A 20,782-nucleotide genomic window follows, 5' to 3' on the forward strand; every position below is an offset into this window, starting at 1 on the left:
ACACTGTTTACAATAAGAAACAAACACAACAAAGGAACAAATCCATCAAAAAGGTAAAAAATAAAATTATTAAATAAAATCGAACACTCATTAAATAAAAAAAATTGCCAAATTTTCAAATTCAAGGAACCAAGGATTTTCTTTTTAATCATTTTTTTAGGGTGGACAAAGGAACCTGGGTGCTCACTTCAGGAATATCAAAAATCAATAAAAATCAAATGATACAAAATCACATGCCAAACAGACATTGCCAGCATTCAGTCAGAACCAACCGAACCTCCCCTAAAGGAGAGATAACTATCCCAGCGAGTGTAGCCTCGTAGCCTCCCCCCCACAAATCTTGAGGTGAAGCTCTCTCTAGCCTTCTAAAGCTAAAAACAATGACGAGGATGGTGTCCCGGCTCAATGCTACGGATGGTAAAGCTAAATGAGGAATTAAACCTAGGCAGCTGAATTTAATTAATCTCTTACCACAGGATACATGCATGCCGGTGGCGGCGGCAACTGTGGTCCTCCACACAACAAAAGCGGCTCCCAGGACCCTGGTAATACCGCCCCCCCAAACAACAAAAGTCAGTCCCAAGACACTGGATCATAATGGAGCTCATACTCATAAACAAAGATATAGGGACTTGCAGACATTGACCCGACCCCCAGTTGCTTCTTCAAGAAGGAAGATCATGCCTTTGAACTTGTGTAGCTTCTCTTGAAAATAGTCACAAATTGAATCAGTAGAAAAGCAGTCCATACAGCCTACCTTGACCTTGCAAAGAAGCTGACACAATACCCCACTCACGGTATTCACTGAAAAAACTTACCAGCTTATAGTAAAACCCATATGTCACAAGATGGGTTGCAAGCAACCCAGGACAGAACCCACAGGGTTACACTCTCGGGATCAGAGAAGCTGATGCAGAGCCAGCCCCTGAAGTGAAGTTAAAAGCGCAAAAAATGTATAGATTCGGGAAAAGGAAAAACAAGGTAACCCCCCAAGCTACCATGGGTGGCAATCACTAAAGACAGAGATATATCCGGAGGGACCTGGGGACAGGTTGACAGTGGCCTTTCTCTTTTGACACTGACAAAAGTGTTTAGAAGGCCTTCTACATTGCCCACCTGATCTGATCATGAAAGATTCACATCCAGATCTGGTGAGGTGTTGTTCCCCTGTACTCTTCCTTATCAGACCCAATGAGTACAATGCCCCCCCGGGATGGGATGTAATCTCGACGACAGCTGCAGGGAGAGGAGAGAAAAAGTTCTCACCAAAAGCAGGGGCTTAATCAAACCCTCAAAATCAAAAGATCAACCACAAAACCACAAAAACAATGAAACAGCGACTTAAACCTAACCTTAAATATATAAATATGGAGGGATAGATTTATCACTCAGGAGAGAGATGCTGTGTAATGTAATCGGTGAAATAAAGGTAAGAGGCAGAAAGGGCTCATGACAAGAGAGATCTCTGTTCCTGACTGAGATGGAGAGAGTTGGGATTTAAATCGGGAATCATCTCTCATCTCCTGTGGCACAGAGGCAGAGGCAAAAACAGTGGCACATTTTTTTTTCATATAAGAGGTTAAGGTAAGCCACAACAAGGCTTAAGCTTATAAATGCCTTAGGGCAGATAGCCTAGTATAAACCTATGAACCTATGAACCTATGGAGACTGAGGAGAAACAGTGTCAATATGAACTTGGGGCTAAACGTTTAGAAGCTGAGGAAAATGAGAGACAGTGTAGGCATGAAGTGAAGGCTGAAGAAAAACAGCATCAATATAAATGGGAGGCAAAACATTTAGAAGCAGAAAAAAAATGAGAGACAGCATCTGCATGGAGTGGAGTTTTTTTCCCTTTGAGAGGGTCATGGAGGTAATGGGGAAGGGAATACCGGACCCCAAAAGCTGTAAATGTCAGTAAAAGTTTTCTTCAATACAGGGATGGGAGTGACTTTGATAATTCTATTCATATATTTGAGAGGGTATGTAGACAGTATGATGTTGATCATGAGCTCTGGGTTCAGCTCCTGACTTCCTTACTTCATGGTAAAGCTGTTCAGGCCATGTCAAAATTGTCTGATGTAGATTGCTTGAATTATGTTAAAGTTAAAAACTGTCTTCTTGATTGCTTAAACTAGCACCTGAAGCTTATAGAAAAAAGTTTCATGAACATAGACACAAGGCAGGTGAAAGTGTATGTGATTATATTGCTGATTTAAGTACTTATTTTCACAGATGGGTGAGTGTGTGTCAGGTCACTGCTTTTGAGGGACTAGCAGACCTTTTGGTGAGAAGTATAAGCCCTCTGTACTTTACCTAATGCTATGGGAATCTGGTTAGCAGACAGAGATTGTAATTCTGAGGAGGAGTTGGGGGAAAAGGGATCTCTGCTTAGCAAGCAAGTACTAATGCGTAAGAAATGGATACCCAGTGCTGTACCTAGACATAAGGGAATGCTTGGGAAGCAGTCTAAACCACTCCAACAGAGTACACCAGGAACAGCGGAAACTACTAGTCCAAGTGCACAGTTAGGGATTAGATGTTTCAAATGTAACCAGAGGGGCCACATAGCAGTCAAATGTTCATCCAGGCAAGGTGAGAAACAAAAGGTAAGGGAGCCAGCATGTGGGGATGACAAACTGCCAATGGTAAGTTGTTTGGAAACACAGGGGTGCCAAGCTATCACCAAAATTTATATCCTATCTTAGTAGATGGCAAACAGGTTACTGCTAAGAGAGACATAGCTTCTGATATAACTGTTGTGCAGCCTGCAGTGGTTAGAGAAGAGCAACACTTGCTTGGACAGTCCACTTCAGTCAGAGCTCTGGGAGGGACCCCATTGCAAATACCTTTGACTGGCATTCATCTTGACTGGCAGGGTGGAAGAGGAAGCAAGCAGGTAGGTGCGTTTGAAGGTATTCCTGAAGATGTCCTGATAGGGAATGAATTTGATGTTGCAGTACCTTGTGTACATTTAGTGACATGCAGTCAAGCTTGGAGACAGGCATGTAGGTCCAGTAGCCTGGGGGAGACCCAGACAGATCTCTTTCCTGAAGCTGGGACCGGTGCAGTGGCTGTTTCAGAGAAGGAGCTATCCTGTAGCAGTAAGTCTGAAAGTGAGCCATAGCTGCTGGTAGGTATTGATGTTCCCTTAGACATGGTGATTGCAAGGATGGAGGTGAGTGATAGTACCCAGATTGACAGTGAGGTGCAACTGTTGGAACTTATTAGGTTTCCTGTTGAAGTGGAGCTTGTATTTGAGGATATTTTTGCAGATGTCCTGATAGGGAATGACTTTGATGATGCAGTGCCTTGTGTGCATGCAGCAACATGCAGTCAAGATTGGAGACAGGCATATAGGTCTGGTAGCCTGAGGGAGACCCAGACAAATCTCATAAGTCACTGAAGCTGTGACTGGTGTGGTGGCTGTCTCAGAGAAGGAACTATCCTGCAGCACTAAGTCTGAAAGTGTGCCACAGCTGCTGGTAGGTACTGATGTTCCGTTGGACACAGTAACTGCAAGAACAGAGGGGAGTGATAGTACCCAGATTGACAGTGAGGCACAGCTGTTGGAAGTTACTAGGCTTCTTCTGGAAGGGGAGCTTGGGAGAGGCATAAACGTAGAATTTAGACAGGCTCAAATTATGGATTCTACATTACAAAGCTTGAGGGAGATGGCTATGGAAGCACATAAGGCTTAAGAAAGAGTGGAGTTTTTATATGGGAACAAAGGTTTGTTGTATAAATAGTGAACTCCTAAGGGAGGGCTGGAAGGTGAGGTAGTAAAGCAGTTGGTAGAGCCTAGAGCCTACTGTCTGCCAGCTCTAGCTATAGTCCCTACTACTCCTTTTGCAGGTGATATTGAGGCAGAGGAGGAAGGGTTGCTGTATAAAAGGTGGACTCCTAAGGGAGGGCTGGAAGGTGAGGTAGTACAGCAGTTGGTAGAGTCTAGCCTACCATCTGCCACTTCTAGCTATAATACCTAATATTCCTTTTGCATGTGATATGGATGTAGAAAAGGTGGCAAATGCTTTGCTAGAAAATTTCAGCAGGGGAGATCTTCCAAGGGAGATACTGACTGACCCAGGTCCCAACTTCATGTCAGACCTTTTAACTTGTTTGTGGAAGCATTGTGGGTTTTTACATTTGAAGACCAACCCCTACCATCTCCAGACTAATGGTCTTGTGTAGACGTTTAACTCTACATTAAAAACTATGCTACTGCTACTTGCAAACCAGTTTAAATGCGAAGGATTAACAATTAAACCCAGTAAGTGTTAGGTGAGTAAGGCAGAGTTTACTTACTTAGGACACATAGTGGGGAGTGGTAAGATTAGATCAGAACCTGTCAAAGTAGAATCTATTCAAATGTGGCCAGTTGCTGTTGCTAAAAAGCAAGTGAGAACATTTCTAGGGACAACGGGGTACTGTAGAAAATTTGTACCCAGTTCTGGTGCAGTAGCTGCACACCTTACAAACCTAAATAGGAAAAATAAACCAGATAAGGTAGTGTGGACCACAGACTATGAACAGACATTCCAAAAACTTAAAGAGATTCTGAGAGGACTCCCTATTTTAGCCAGCCCAGATCATAGTAAAGAATTTGTTGTACAAGTCGATGCTTCAAATTGTTGGGGGGCTGTGCTCAGCCAAGTTTCCTCAGAAGGAGAAGACCACCACAGTGGGGTTAATAATGCCAATGCAAATGGATTGCCCAAGAGAGGAGTGGGTTAATATTCCCAGACTGACCCATTTTTCTCAAGTGTCATTTTTCAAGGGTCACTTGAAAACCATGCTTGAGTCATGGGGGGGGGGATGTGAAGAAATTAGGCACTGTCATCTGTGCTAGCATATTTGGCTGAGTTTTTGTGCATAGTTTCAGATTAATCCATGTAATATATATGCCAGCATAACTAGCTATGATATTGTAAATAAGTTCTTGCATGTTGATTTGTAATCTGTAAAGAATGTTTTAAAGACCTGAACAGTGTTCCTTTACATTTCTAAATGTGCATATTTGTGAAAAAGATTCGAACTGCAGACTGTCATAGAATCAGCTGATCTGCAGATGATGTCATTGGAATGTTGATAGTTGCTATATGTTACTGTCAGAGGCTGAAAGACAGGAAGGAACTTTAGTAAACAGCTGTTGGTTGACTTTTCAAAATATGAAATGAAAATTAGAACTGGAACAGTTGTGACAGTTCAGCTAGTCTATGAAAGAGCCTGCTGAAGACAGTTAAGGACAATTGTTGACAGTTACAGTTGTCAGTTGTCAGTTGCAGTTGTTCACAGTTGTACTGTGCAGTGGATGCCGAGAAGGACTCACCATGAACTGTAAGCCTGCCTTTGTTCTGTTGTAATAATTTAGTTTAGATCAGGGACAGTGTTCTTTAGTTAGACAGGAAAATCACAACTATTCAGTTAGAGTTTTTCTAAATGTTGGATTTCTATCCCTCAGTACTGATTTCATTTTCCCGGTGATTGAGTTCTGTTTGCTTATTGTAAATTGCTATTTTATACTTAAAATCATTTTGCTCACAATATTTTTATTAGCTTACTTTGTGTCTGGTCAATCAGTGTTTTCTTTAGTGATTTGAGAGTGCTTATAGCTGCTTTGATAACTTCCAGGGCCACTCCAAAAGCCTAGCTGCTTTTGGTCATTTGTTACTATTGTTTTAATATCTAATTTTAGTAATTAGACACTCCTTTAAAAGGGCATGCAGACTCTCTCTGATTGGTGGCAGCGTGTTACCGTATTAATTTGGGGGAGGGACACAGCTGGAAATATGTGTCAGGCTTTCTCAGAAGTGTTTGGATATATGAGATTTAATTTATTTAAGTGTGGATGTATCAGAGGTCTTAAACCAGGACACAATGCTCTGAAGTGTGCAATAAGGAGTTATATTTTGGGTGGCCCGAAGTATGCAGTCCAGTCCCAGGTTATAGAGTGTGTTCCTGTTGTTGTCTTAGGGGAAATTGTGAAATACTACCCCTTTTTAAGTGACAGTCTCCTATTGGAGTCGGTAGTGAGGATTGAAGCTCCTTAGTTAATGACCCAGGATAGTAAGGGACATCACATTATTGTTGGCAGTTTGGTGGGGGTATTGACCGAATATCATACATTCCCACCAGTGCTTCTAAAATTTTGTCTTGCCTATAGTGTTTTGCTCCACTGTCTCTGCTATCAGATTTTCTAATTTTTCCTTTTTCCTTATTTTTCACTTGTACCTCACTGGTCTTCATTACGAGCACCCCTTGTACCCTCTCCGCCCTTATTATTATCGCTACTATTGCATGGTCCTATAAGCATCTGGACTGTATTTCTATCTCCGCAACCAATTTTACAGTTTTTTCCCTCTAGTATCTAGTCCAGTCTACTGGACTGAATCAAGCAATTTCAGGTAAATGTGCACTCCCACTTTGCAAAATATCATTCCCTCTCTATATCCTTCCACTGTCTTTTTTCATGTTCCTTTCTATGTATGGTTTTAGGTTCATACTGTACTCTATTTTGCCAAATAGGCTGTTTTTCTTGGGATGTGATATGACACTGACGTCTCCTCCAATGATTTTCTCTTCGTTCTGTTTCATCTGATTCCATTCTTCAAAGATCCTTCTGTAAAGGTCATCTATATCCCTCTTTGGGGCATATGGGTTTCTGTTGTCATCTCTTTCCATTTATTCTTCATTGCCAAATGATCTGTTCCCCCTCCCCACACACACACTTTTCTGTACCCTTTCAGTCACTACATGTAATCTGTTAGAAAAAGGATGATTACTCCTCTTTTGACATCCCCTGCTTTATTTTCTATTTCTCCCTTGGAGTACTGTGGGCTAGTGATCTTCCCTCCCTTACATTTTGCTTGATTTCTTAGAGTAGTTCCATATCCCCTTACAGCCTACTTATTTTGCTGTTTACTTTTTTCTTTTGATCGGGTGCAAAGCCGTTCCTATGTTGCAGGTTACCACTTTTAATCTATGCTCAATTCTTACTGTGCTAATTGGTTTGTACCTCTCTTCCCCCCATATATGTTCATAGGTTTATACTAGGCTAATGACTACCAGGATTTTTACAAGCTTAGCCCTGCAAATTAAACCCAATTTTGTCCATGAGTTCCTTGGATGCTTATATGGTGATGTACTGTATGTTAATAGAGAGGCTGCTAAGGGTTATGTAGGTGGGGGGATGTTAGTTGGGTATTAATTTGCTTAATGTTGAGCTCTGTCCATCAAACATGTGAGGGTCAGACTCAGGGTGATTTTGCAATTTTCCATCCGAAGATCAAGGTTTCTTTTGAACAGGTTTAGGGATGAACTCTGCTTCATGTAGATGGGGGCTTACTTCATCCCACAGTGATCCTTTGGGCACATAGCAGTCCCTCTGGCATGTTCTATTTACATCAGAGGTAATGTTCAGGTCTTTGGATCTAGTATTTCTGGTGTTATTTGTCTTGTGGATGTGCAAGAGATCCATTAGAAGAGGGTCTGAGAATGTCTTATGTGCAAGGCATAGTTCACCTCTCAGTAACCTGTAGGAGAGTGAGTACAGAGATAGGATCTTAAAGTGATCTGTGTATGATGGGATATTTATATCCTGGATTCTCCTGATGAGGAACCTTTGAGGACATTCCAGTTGTTGCATGTGCCTGGTTAGGTACTTGCCAAAGGGATCACAGTACTCAACGATGAGTCTGATAAGGGCTGAGTAGACTGGTACTATATCTTCCTTGGACCTGGATGGAGTCCCCTAGCTTATGTGTTGGGTGACATAGAATGATTGCTTATTATGCTAGTTACATGTTGGTTGAACATCAGATTATTGTCTACATATGTCCCAGATCCATAACTATTGGGTGAACTCTTAGGGTTGTTTTATCAATGCAGTAATTAGCTTGGGTGGATGAGTTCCCAAAAGGAGAATATAATGCACTTGTTTGCACTGACTTTTAATCCATGACTTTTGTGCCAGTTATTTGTTTGTAGTAGACCCTCTTGCACTGATGTCATGGGGGATCTATGATAGCTCCCAATTTACAATCATTTGTGAACTTGGTGAACCAGAGGCCTTTGATATTAGCCTTAACTTCTGAGAAGTAGATGCCAAACAATATGGAACTCTGGGGAACTCTGCTGGTGACTAGTCTCTTGGTGGAAGTGGTCTCACCAATGCTGACTTCTTGGGTCCTATATGCCAGCTGGCAATCCAGTGGGTTATGCAGGGATTTATGCCTAGTTCTCATTGTTTGTCAACAATACCTGAGTGGGGTATTGTATCTAAAGCCTTGGCCAAGTGGAAGAAGACAGTATACACCACTTTCTCCTCATCTATAGCCATAGTGAGCTTCTCAAAGACATCTACCAGGTTAAGTAGGCAAGATCTTCCCTTAAGAAAGGCAAACTGGGATGGGTCTAGTGTCTCTAAGTTACCAATGTCCTTATTGATCATTTCCATAATAGTTCATTCCATGGCTTTACATATTAGATTTGTCAGAATGATGGGTCTGAAGTTCCTGGGGTCAGTTAATAGTACACCCAATGTAGTCTTAGTCTCTCCCACTGTATAACCTGTTGCACCTCCTAACTTTCTTTCTTTGTTAGTAACTTCTGCTTAAACTAATCTCCTAAGCCCTCAGCTCTACTACTATAGCCCTACTATAGCCCCCTCTCATTCTCCACACTATCTCCCCCCTACTTCCTATCAATGTCTATACATTGTCCTTCTTTTGAAGAATGATTATCTTTTTGTTTTTACTCTAATGTGTAGTAAATTTTAGTCTACTGCTATCAGTGCAACCCTTAATGTTCATAATTTTTTCTTTGTTTTTTCTCGTTATCATTAATTTCATAGTTGCAGTGTTGTTTTTAATAGTTTTTGTCCTGTATGTTTGTTTATCTTTGTTTATGTTTGCTGAGCTCTTTCCCCTTGGGTCTCCACTGAAAATGGGTTGCTTACTATCAATGCAATGCAAATAGTTAATAACATTTTCTTTTTTACAATTATTTTGTATTGTGATTATTTAATATTTGTATATTGTCACTTAATTTTTACTTATGTTTGCTGGGGTTTTCCCCTCCGGTCTCCACTGAAAATGAGTTTGTTGCAAACTCAGTTGGACTAACCCAGTTAACAAATATAAAATAAATAATAAATAAATATGGCATGCTACCTGTTTTATGGCTGTAGTTGAAGAGTGCCTCAGGTGGTTCTGCTTGGTCATGTTTTGTGCTATTTAGGAGGCAAGGAGGGATATTGTTGGGGCCCACTGAAGCAGTATTATTGGCCTTAGCATTCACCTCTAGGAACTGCTCCCTGTTGATAGTTTGGGTGATATGGTAGAAGGGATTTCACAGGGGTTGTAGTAGTGGGGTAGGGGATGAAGTTAGAGTTAAATTTATCAGAGGCAGATTTGCTATGGCCCCCAGGTCATTGAAGGCTGCACCATTTATCACCAGTTCTGCACAGTGCTGTGTATTACCTTTAAAATTTCCTGACATAGCTGTAGAAGGACTTGTGATTGCCCTTAGCCTTGGAGGCTATCCTAACCTCACAATTACCCTTGTTGGACTTTATTAGACATTCTAGTTACTTGTTTATTTGAAATACAGAGCTGTTGTCTCTTTGAGAGTTGCTGTTTATGATTTTGGCCATGGCTTTTTTCCTTTTGCTGTTTACCCTGTTAAGGTAAGTATTTCATTAGTGTAGACTGTTTTTGTGTAAGATCTGAGTTTACTTCTGTTAGGTACAGTAGCCTCAATGCAGCCATTTACTTGTGTGTACAGGGTTTCTGTAAATAATTCTGCATATGGAGTTGTGTTCTCTGGGTTTGTGGGAGACATACATTTTGACAAATTATCACTTTATAGGATGTAGTTTGCTTTAGAATAGTTCCAAACTATTACAGGTTTAGTTGGGTTTTCTAGGTTGATTTTTATTTCAAAGGAGACAGTTATGTGGTCCAACGTCAATGAGGATGTGGCATGGGGGGGGTACAACACTCTCCCATATTAGTGAGCACTAGGTCCAATATGTTTTATCTTCTGTGCACTTTTCCCAGGGTGTTTGTGTTGTTAAAGTCCAGGAAACATTGCACCTGTGAGTTAGAGGCAGTGCATGTTTCCCAGTCCATAGAGGAGTTGTTAAAGTCTCCCATGAAGAGAGGATTTGCTTGGACGGTGAGCCCTTCTAGGAGATCTAGGTAAGAGTTGTGAGCTTCCTGGGTCATTGAGGGTGACTTGTAACTCGCCAGGACATGGTAAGGCACCTTAGACATGGATGAACATGAGGGCATCATCCTGTTTAACAAACATAGAGTTATATTTGCTTCTAACATCAATAAAGACACATCCACCTTTAGCCCCTGTCTGTAGAAGGTGCTGTAGCCTTTCACTGCCAGAGTACTTTCTGTGGCTTCAAACCAAATCTCAGTAACAGCACATATGTCTACATTCTCCTTAGGGAGGAGAGCTTGTAGGGCATAATGTTTTCTGTTTAGGCTCCTAACAATGAGCAGTTATACCTTAAGGTTGATTTCAGTTTTTTTTTTTTATTTGCTATGTGGCTGTTTTGTCATTGTTACATTGTCTAAAAGGGCTCTAAGTTAATGGATAAAGTTTTAGCTAATATCCACAACTACGAGGTGGATATTTGCAGACTATCCTAGGCAAGCAAAGTGGCCTGTAAACCATGTCCTCCCATACTGATAGATATTAGATTCCCCTGGAGTGACACTAGAAGCTAAGGCAATTATTAAAATCAATCATTTTCTGTTCATACTGTGGCATCATCTTTGGTGAATGTAGAATACTGTTCAGTCCAAGGCATGTATGTGTCTGTGCCACATATTTAGAAAGATCCATAATGTCTATTTTCATATAGTCCAGTGAGGTATACCTCAGGTCATATAGACCCGCATGACCTTTCATAGAATCATATTGCAACCTATGGTACAGTGACTTGAGTGCATGCATGATATTGCAGACTCTAGCTTCAAATAGGCAACTAAATGTTATCTTCTCTTTGTCCATCATTGTGTGAAGAATGTGTGTGTTATACAATAGACTCCCCCATGACAAGACCTGCTTTATGGGTTTTGTTCTTGGGGAATCATTGGGTGTAGGCTTATAGGTAATGTTAGGTGTTGCTTTTGATGTGTGCTTTGGTGATTGCTGAGTCTAGGTCTGCAGTTTGATGGCTTAGGAAATCTTTAAGGTTTGGAGAGGCTTCTTTCTAGTGCCTTAGCATAAGAAAGTTTATGTATGTGATGAGAGGTATGTGTGAAGGATGTCGTGCATATATTTTTGACAACCTTGTTTGTAAGAGAGACTTTTGCCTGCAAGAAAGTGATGTATGTACATCTGTCACATACTGTTTTAATTTCTTTAAGGATTCAAAGTTTGCCTGAGTACATGAGACAATTGCTACATTCTCTCATGATGCCCATATCCACCAAGCTGGCAAAAAAGAGATTAGGAAATTGCAAATCCATATTGTCAGGACCTGTATAAGGGTTGGGCTATTATGATTAAGGTCTTGGTTTTACAGGGGTCACCTGAGTGGTGTCTAGGGTGAAGGCTAGATGTTAGATTGTGCTATGATCTTAGTGCTGTTTGATGCACTCATCACTCCCTTTGAACAGCTTTCCTCTTCTGAGTTTCTCTTCTGAGCTAGACTGTCTGTTCTTTGGCCTTTGTGTATGCTCGGTCTCTGCATCCACTCAGTAGAGTTGAGTTTGTCACCCTCTAGCCTGTGGTTTGAGCACCTCTGGACTTGAGTCATTCACGTTGTTCTTTTTTCCCAGTTCTGTTTTGGCCCTGTCCTTCTTGCTTTGACTTCTCTGTGATAATCTCCTATCTGTTCCATGCTGTTATTTATCTGTCCCATTTCCCATGGCCTCTACTTGTTTTCTTTACATTTGATCCATCTTTTGTGTCACTTTCCCCACTGCTTCAAGAAGAAAGTATACTTTTATATGAAAATGCAAACAATTGTAAATATGGTATAAAAAGGAAAGACTACGTAACAGCTATATGCCTGTTTGTAGCCCCTCCCTTTACCCCATACAATTTTGTTGCTTCTAGTGCACAGTGCATTAAAAAAATTCTTAGTTTCGAATAGAGCCCCTTGTGCACAGATCCCATTAGATATTTTCAGTCTCATTTACCCTCTTTTGTCCTGTCACTTCCATGACTTTAGTCTCTCACTTCTTTTGACATGCAGTCATGACCCAATACCTGCAGATGATGCAGTTTACTGAGTACATCCACTCAATTTCTTCTCATGTGTTCTCTCATCTCTTCCTGTTTGACCAGGCTGTCCAGTTTTTGATGGCTTCCATTCTCTTGGCCTCCTCCTCCTCTGGTCCATTTTCTTGCTGCTGTTCCATTTTGATTTTCTTCCTCTTCCTTTGATTAATCTAGCTTGTCAATCCTACTCAGAACCTTCAAGGTCCAGCACTGGGCATCTGACTCCTCTGAAGCTTCAGGTACAGTGTCTCCTCTTTGACAGGATATTCTTCTTCTGTTACTTGTATTCTGTCCATATTTCTGCTCTCCTATTCTGTTAGTTTTCTGATTTGACCAGCTTCTTGTTCTTCTTTCTGTGCCTTCCTTGTGTGCTCCCCTATTTATCTCTTAACCTCTTAGTACATGAAATCTGGAAAAAGCCAAAAATCATGTAACATCAATCTTCAGCGATTTGCCAACAAACGACAAGTTTTATGAGGAACTGTCTAAAAATATGAGGCAAAAATGCTGACATTTTGTTAAAATCTGGACAGATGAGAGGTATGCTTCCTTCATACATCCTATGTTTTCCGTTTTCTTTCTTCCATTTTTGTTGTCTTCTACGCTGAAGATCTTGTTTGCCTCATTTATCTTGTTGACGTCACTCTGTGTATCTTTGCTTATGTCCTCTTTAGTTCTTTTTCCACATGTGCATCTATATCAGATGTTATATGTGACCATTGTAATTCTACCTCCTCTCTGGCCCTTCACATATTTGTCTGACTGCCCATTTCTGGTGGGGTATATGAATTTATTTCTTTGTGTCTGTTGCTTCCATTGTGCACAATCTCCATAACAAAAGCTTGTGTTTCTCCCTCTGTGTGGAAACTGTCTCTGTTGATCTTCCATAATTCTTTTAACCTAGCAGGACAGTTAATCCATGCAGGAATTCACTGGCTTTCTGTGGCCCCAACATGTCAGCCATTCTTAGTTTATGTAGTCATTTGGAATAACCTCCCACCAGTTTTACAAACATACCATTAAAGGGTATCAGATTAAGTGCTCTAACTTATCTCATAATTTTATCTTTAAGTTTATACATGTTTAGACACGCTAACGAATGTCTTGTTTGTTCCTCTTTTGCACATCACATTCTACTAACTATGCATTCTTTATTTTATCAATTCTTGTAATCTGGGTATATGGCATCTTGTTTCTGACAATTATAACTGCATTCTTTCCAGCTCTGTATCCAGAACATGCTCTGACACTCCTATTATCCTTATGTTGTTTCTTCTGAGTCTGTTTTGTAGGTCATCCCCTTTTCATGTTGCCATAGCAATGTTTCTATTTCTGTTTGTTTTTGTCTGTGTTCCTGCACCTCTGATATCAGAGCTGCTCTTCTTCTTCTTTCGGCTTTTCCCGGTTAGGGGTCGCCACAGTGGAACTCCAGTCCACTAATGATTGGCAGTAGATTTTTTACGGGTGCCGAGGTGCCAGCTCGATGCCCAACCTTCAGCGAAGGCACACCCACGTCTACGCATATGTTTCAAATGCCACTCGACCGCAGGGAGGACATGCAGACTCCACACAGAAAGCACTCCAGCCGAGAATCGAACAGGAGAACCTCTTGCTGTGAGCCAACAACGCTACTGCTGCACCACTGCGGTTATGATATCAGAGCTGCTCTGTCTTCTTAAAATTCCAGAATCATTTGTTTCTGAAGCTATTTACTTCTCTTTATTGATTGCGTGCTGTTTCCCTCACAAGCCTACATCATCAGTGAGTGTCATAGACTTTAGGAATAGTTAATAAAGTTGTTCTTCCTCGGGAGCTGTTTCAAACTCTTCCAGATTTCACTCCCTTCATTCTTTGGCCTCCATCCTGAGGATTCATCTCAACATCCCTAACCCAATGAAATGGGTTAATTAATTACATTTTTCTTAACCCTTTGTCCAGAGAGCCTAGCTAAACAACTCATCTTGGTTGGAGTCTGTAGTGCCCTCCTATACAAACTCAGTTTTCACAAGAAAATAAAGTCTATTCTGTTATCTGGTTAAAAAACAAATTATAATATTAATTTTAATTTTCAAAACTGGTTTCACTAATATGCAGTAGTGAATCCTACAAAACATATCAGTCCTTTATTTATTGTCATTTGTCTAAGAGTATTAGCACAGCTTTCCTGAAAGCATCTGATATTAGATAATTAACCTTAGCACAGGGAGTACACTACCACAACCCCCAACAGCACAGAGGAAGATCATACAACTCTACTAATGCCCACTAGAGCCAAAGGGTCAACTGGGGAAGGGAGGACTGAGTGACCAGGGAGCCAATTCACCATCTTTAAGGGGATGCACGTGGGTTCCTGCTATAGTCTGGTACTCTTGGATGGAGACTGAAATATGGTTTCATAACCATTAATACACTGTTCAGTTGTAGCAGATGACTGGAGAGATCTTTGAGCTGGTCCCTCATGTACATGTAATACAGCTGTATGTATTTGATGCACATAAGCTGTCATTGCATACTGTGTCCCAGTTAAGGACAATTCCTCTACTGTACAACTATATTATATCTTGTGTTAAAAAATCCTTTCCTTGGACTTATTTGTGTCCTACCAGCCTCCAGCTCTGTGAGAGATAAGAGATGGTTAAAAGGAAACTAAATGTAGCAGGGAAAGAGAGGACCCAAAAGATGTTTAATAAATATTGAAAAGATAATGTACCTCACATTTGCTGAATTCATAATATATATACTGCTTGTAATAATATGATACATTTCCAAATTTATTAACTAGTGCTTATTTTACTACGGTAGGTGAACAACATAACAACTTCACTTCCTTTGTCTCTAATGAATGGAAGAATCAAAGTTTATAAAAGTGGTTTTTCAGTCACTATCACTACAGATTATGGATTGGTTGCCAGCTATGAAGGAAATAACCATATCTCTGTCTCCGTACCTTTGAATTATTTCAATTCTACCTGTGGACTATGTGGAACTCTGACAAATGACATGTCTGATGATTTTCTGACATCAACTGGAAAGATATCACAATCAGAAGAACTATTTGCCAAAAGCTGGAAGGTGCAGGAGAATGATGCATCTTGCAGAGATGACTGTAATGGTACCTGTCCAACCTGCACACCAGAAAAGCAAGCGATATATGCTAGAAATGACTACTGTGGCAAAATGGGTAACCCTCAAGGACCATTTAGTGCCTGCAGCAGCGTTCTTTCCCCTAATAATTTTATAGAGAGCTGCGCTTATGATCTTTGTAGCATTGGTAATGATATGACAACTTTATGCGACGCTCTCACTTCATACTCTGCACGTTGTCAGTCTGAAGGAGCACAAATACAGTTATGGCGATCACCAAGCTTCTGCGGTAAGCATTTATTGATCTCTTAATTCAATAACCAAATTATCTAAATAACTTCAGAGATTAGTTATTTATTGATCTCTTAATTCAATAATCGAATTATCTAAATAACTTCAAAGATTAGTTATTTTAAAAGTTTTGTAAAGGATAAAATCTGCATCATGACCAAACCTCAGCATGCCTGTAACTGCTGTTTGACTGTCCGTATGAGCTTACACATTAAGGCATAACTACATAAATCATAATTAGTTTTTGTAATATGCACACATTCCAAGCACAATTAGTGCCACATATGAATGTTTGTGTAAATAAATATATGCCAAGTGTGTGACAATTCATACACTGGGATTTTAATCATCCCTTCATTGTTTCTTAGTTTGCATAGTTGAGTTGGAAAAAAAAATCCTGTGGCTTACTGTATAATACAGAATCAGGACATGATTAAAATTCATAAAATTAGTATAGCTTTAATTTTTTATGTTGCCAAGAGTTGTCTTCTCGACATTTACACTGTACAAAGAATTGCCTGGTAACCATTTGAAATGTTAGGACCCGCTAGAGCAATTACTACAATATGGAGAGTGAATGGCTAAGAAAATAGACGTACATATACTAAGTTCAAGATGCCATTTCTCAGAATATTCCCTTTTCTCCAAGGTATGGTGATCTTGGAGTTGGTATATATAAGTTCAGGGGGTGTGGGACACTTGCTCTCCACATTTTTTTGTGCAGGGCAAAAAAATTTGAAGGAGAACCGCAGTTTTTGAGATTCGCCCTTCTCCTATGTTTTCAGTTTGTTTGTTTTTTTCAGCTTGTTGACACTTCTTACCATTTCAAGGGCCGACATTTCAGTAAGGAGACAAATTGCCTCCTGCAGTTCATATGGAATTAATTACATGTATTGGTAGCATATTTAAGTATGTTTGAAAATTATTTTTTAAGCCCTGTTGGTCTTACTACTATTGCAATGCTTACACGATGAGTGGACGAAAGTGAATGCACCAAGGATCTGAATCCTCAAACTGCATTTGTTGAAATATCTTGCTGAAAAATTCTTTTTTAAGTGTTTTTGCAGGGGTAAGCCCCCTGCACACCCTGGTGTGGGGGGCAAATCCCTCACATCCTCATACTTATATATATACCAACTCTACAGTCGCACCAACACAAATAAGGTGGAAATTCCATGAAAAAAGGAATCACTTCCTGCACAACTCCCTGACAGTGATTTCTAAGAAGGAACTTTGAGCACTGGTGAGCTGAAACTTGGGCAGTCTAAGCTGAAGAGTTCAAACTTTGTCCACTGTCCACCCTGTTTTAACTCTCTAGGTGACTTCATTCCACATTGCTCTTACTTCTGCTTGCATATCCTGGTATATAATGACATCATGTCTCTCAGTACGCAGGACGCAATAATCTCTACGTATAGCTATTTCAATAAGTGATGTTACTTGTAACTATTTAAATCACTGATATTACTTTTGACCCTTTTACTTTGACGACCACAACTACTTTTCTTGCTTCTGTTTTCTTAATTTTTGGTGCTGCATAAGCCTATATGATCAGAACTTCTTCATTTTCAATAACTTTTTGTGGTTCAATGTTTCCAGTATTTCTTATCAACCTGTATGTTGCAGTCTATACAAAATCCCTAATATGACATTCTTGCCACATTGTTATGCCTTTCAGTATATAAATCTTGAACCATGAATATACAGCACCCAAGATGTGCACATGCTTCTAGTTCTGTGGTATGGAACCTACATGTTTCTATATCTCCCACTTTTTCTATAGAGTTTGTAAACCAATATATGCATACTATGCTTTCTTCAGTTGTCATCGTAGTAACTTTCCATCTTTTTGTTTAGATTCACCTCTCCTTAACCATTCATACACCAAATTTTGATCAGCATGTGGTTGTTTTTAAAATTCCTTGTACTTTCCACTATAATTGTGGGCTTTCCCGTTTTCTTTCCTTTTCTTTTGTCTTCCTCTCAGTTTTCTCTACTTCTTGTTTAGAGTCCTACTCCTTCTTCTTTCTCAAATTATTCTTCTAATATGAGCAAAGATGTTACTTTAGACTTGTTTTCTTCATGGTTTAAAACTTTCATTATATTTGAATCTTATGGTGTCATCAAATACATATAATAAATCTCTAGAAGGTTTATATCGCCTTTAGGTTAAGGAAAATACACTTACCATTCACTGTATTTACATATTATTGAATAGCCATAATCAGTTTTGTTGTTTTCTTATCCAATGTATCCAGTGTTTTTTCCAATCAGTCAACCACAAAAAAGATGTAAGTTACTACTATTGTAATGCTTACACGATGAGTAGACGAAAGTGAATGCACCAAGGATCTGCATCTTCAAACTGCATTTGTTGAAATATCTTGCTGAAAATTTCTTTTTTAAGTGTTTTTGCAGGGGTAAGCCCCCTGCACACCCTGGTGTGGGGGGCAAATCCCTCACATCCTCATACTTATATATATATATACCAACTCTACAGTCGCACCAACACAAATAAGGTGGAAATTCCACAAGCTCATTTATAGCTTGAATGCTTCCTAGATGCCAATGCAGGTTTCAATATTAATAAGCTTTATTCTTCTGAATCATTCCTTTGCTGTCATCTGCTCATGCTTTATTGCTGGTCCTTCTTCTATTCCCAGGTGTTTGTATACTCTCTCTTGCTGAAGTTCATTTATATCACATAGGAGCATAGGTTTGTCATAGGCTAACAACTATGGGAGTCTTTTTTAAGTCCTAGCATGTATTCCAAATCTCGGACAAGTTTTGGTACACTTTGTAGTGTAAGTAGGTGCTTGAGAGATGAAATGTTTGCATGCAGTGGCCTGGGAGATGAACTATTTACAGGTTGTCTCTGCCCATTACAAACATAGTGCTAAATCAGGGTGTAGTAGTTCCAGTTCCCCATGCAGTTGAATTGCCTTAGAGAAGAATTCTGCTTCACAATGATGGGGAGCTTGTTCCAGAGAAGGAGTGATCTCTGGGATATATACCTGTCTCCCCAACAGTCCTATTTATATAACAGGAAAGGTTTTAAGTCTTTAGAATTGGTAATTCTGGTGCTGTTTGCTTTGTAGATATGCAAGAGGTCCATCCGGGAGGGGTCTAAAGATGTTATGCACAGATCTCCTATCAAAAGCTTGCCAGAGACAGATTACAGGGATAGGGCTTTGAGATGGTCTACACAGGACGAGTTATTTATGCCTTGTACCCTTTTAGTGAGGAACCTCTGTGAATGGTCCAGTTGCTGGGTGTACCTAACTAGGTACATACCAGAGGGGTCATTGTAGTCATACATCTGGTGAATGCTGACTACAATGGAACAATTACTTCTTTGGACCTAAATGCCATACCTTTGTTTAAGTTGTACAACACTGAATAATTTCTTCACTACAAAAGATGTGATGGTCAAAGGCATAGATTACTATCTGCATGAATCTCTAAGTCCTTAACTACTGGTTTACTCTTAGTGATGTGTTGACAATAGAATAGTTAACCAGGGTAGGAGATTTACAAAGGGATTGCTATTATGCATTTCTTATCATTTAGTTTTAGTTCATAACTCTCCACCAGTTGGTTATCTGTGTCAGCCTTTCTTGGAGAACATTAGTTTCAGTAGTGGATTCTATGACTGCTCAAAATTTGCAAACTTCCTCAAATTTAGTCAGCCAGAGATCCTTGACATCAGTCTTGACTTCAGAGAAATGGATGGCAAAAAGGAGCAGCCCCAGGACTGACCTCTGAGGGACTTCACTTGCAACCTGCCTCTTTGCAGAGGTGAAATCCTCAGTTCTAACTTTCTGGGACCAGTCTCTGAGCCAGCTGTCTATCCATTCGTTAGCAGAATGGTTTATATCTAAACTCATGAGTTTGTCAACAATGTCTGAATGGAGCATTGTGTCAAATAGAAATATTGGCACTTGAAAGACTAAGTCCCGATAAGCTGATACACTGAAAAAAAAAAAGTGAATCTCGAAAATTGTTCTTCTCCTTTAAACTTCTTTTTGTGTGGTGGGGAGCCCCCCTGCACCAACTGCATGTGAGGGATAAAATCTGCACATGCCCCAGTCTTATGTATACCAAGCCTGAGATCACCATAACTTGGAAAATGGGAATATTCGAAAAAATGGCATCTTGGACTTGGTTTATGTAGTCTGTTCTTTCAGGTATTTACTCTCCATATTTCAGAACTCCTTCTAGTGGGTCCTGGCATTTCAAATGGTTACCATGTCAAATACCTTGGCAAGGTCAGGGCAGACAGTCTGAACTATTTTTGTCCTCATCCAGTGCTTTGTTGACCTTCGCAAAGAAGTCCACTTGGTTGAGTAGGCATGACCTACCCTTGTTGAAACCAAACCAGATTGGTTATAGTCTCTGGAAGTTTCCTTTGTCATTATCAATAATTTCCATGATAGTTCTTTCCATGGCTTTGCATAGGAGACTAATGAGACTTCTGACTATGTAGTTTCCTTGGTTGTAAATGGCCCACCTTTGTGTAGAGGGATGAAAATTGCTATTCTCCATTAGTGAGGCATGACATTTGTTTGGATGCTATGGTTAAATAGTCATTCCAGAGGACCTGATAGTTGTGTTTCATAGGTTCATAGGTGTTTTCTAGGCTAATGACCACAAGGGCCTTTTTAAGCCTGGCCATGCATCCCAAATCTCTGACAAGTTCTGATACCCTTGATAAGTGTAAGCATGGGCCTGGGAGTTGAGCCATTTAGAGGTTACCTTTGTCTATTGGAGAAATAGGTGCCAAACCAGGGATGAATTTCTGGTTTCCCATCCAATTGTCCAAGTTGCACTTTTATTGGGTTAGGGAGGAACTCTGCTTCACATGGATGGGGAGCCTGTTCCATAGATGGGGTAGTCTCTGGGATACATACCTATCTCTCCAGCAGGTGCTATTTATATCCCAGGAAAGGTTTAAGTCTTTAGAATAGGTAATTCTGGTGCTGTTTGTTTTGTGGATATGCAGGAGGTTCATCAGAGAGGGGTCTGACAATGCCCTGTATGCCAGGCATAGATCTCCCCTCAAAAACCTGTAGGAGACAGAATACAGGGATAGGGCCTTGAGGTGGTCTGCATAGGACATATTACTTACGCCCTGTATTCTTTTAGTGAGGAACCTCTGAGGATG

At 40.1% G+C, this 20,782-nt stretch overlaps 1 protein-coding gene across 3 annotated transcripts in view; it reads left to right on the top strand.

Annotated features, from left to right (window-relative positions):
• Nucleotides 1–20,782, top strand: part of LOC122809198 (alpha-tectorin-like) — a 919,437-nt gene that overhangs the window by 314,320 nt on the left and 584,335 nt on the right. For all 3 annotated transcript variants that reach the window (XM_044080503.1, XM_044080505.1, XM_044080506.1), the window contains one exon: nt 15,046–15,616. In XM_044080503.1, coding sequence (XP_043936438.1) covers nt 15,046–15,616 — 571 coding nt within the window. The remainder of the gene's footprint in view (nt 1–15,045; nt 15,617–20,782) is intronic.

The sequence above is a fragment of the Protopterus annectens genome, chromosome 8.part0 (genome assembly GCF_019279795.1).
Source record: "Protopterus annectens isolate FY-2018-M chromosome 8.part0, PAN1.0, whole genome shotgun sequence".
NCBI classification, from domain to species: domain Eukaryota; kingdom Metazoa; phylum Chordata; order Ceratodontiformes; family Protopteridae; genus Protopterus; species Protopterus annectens.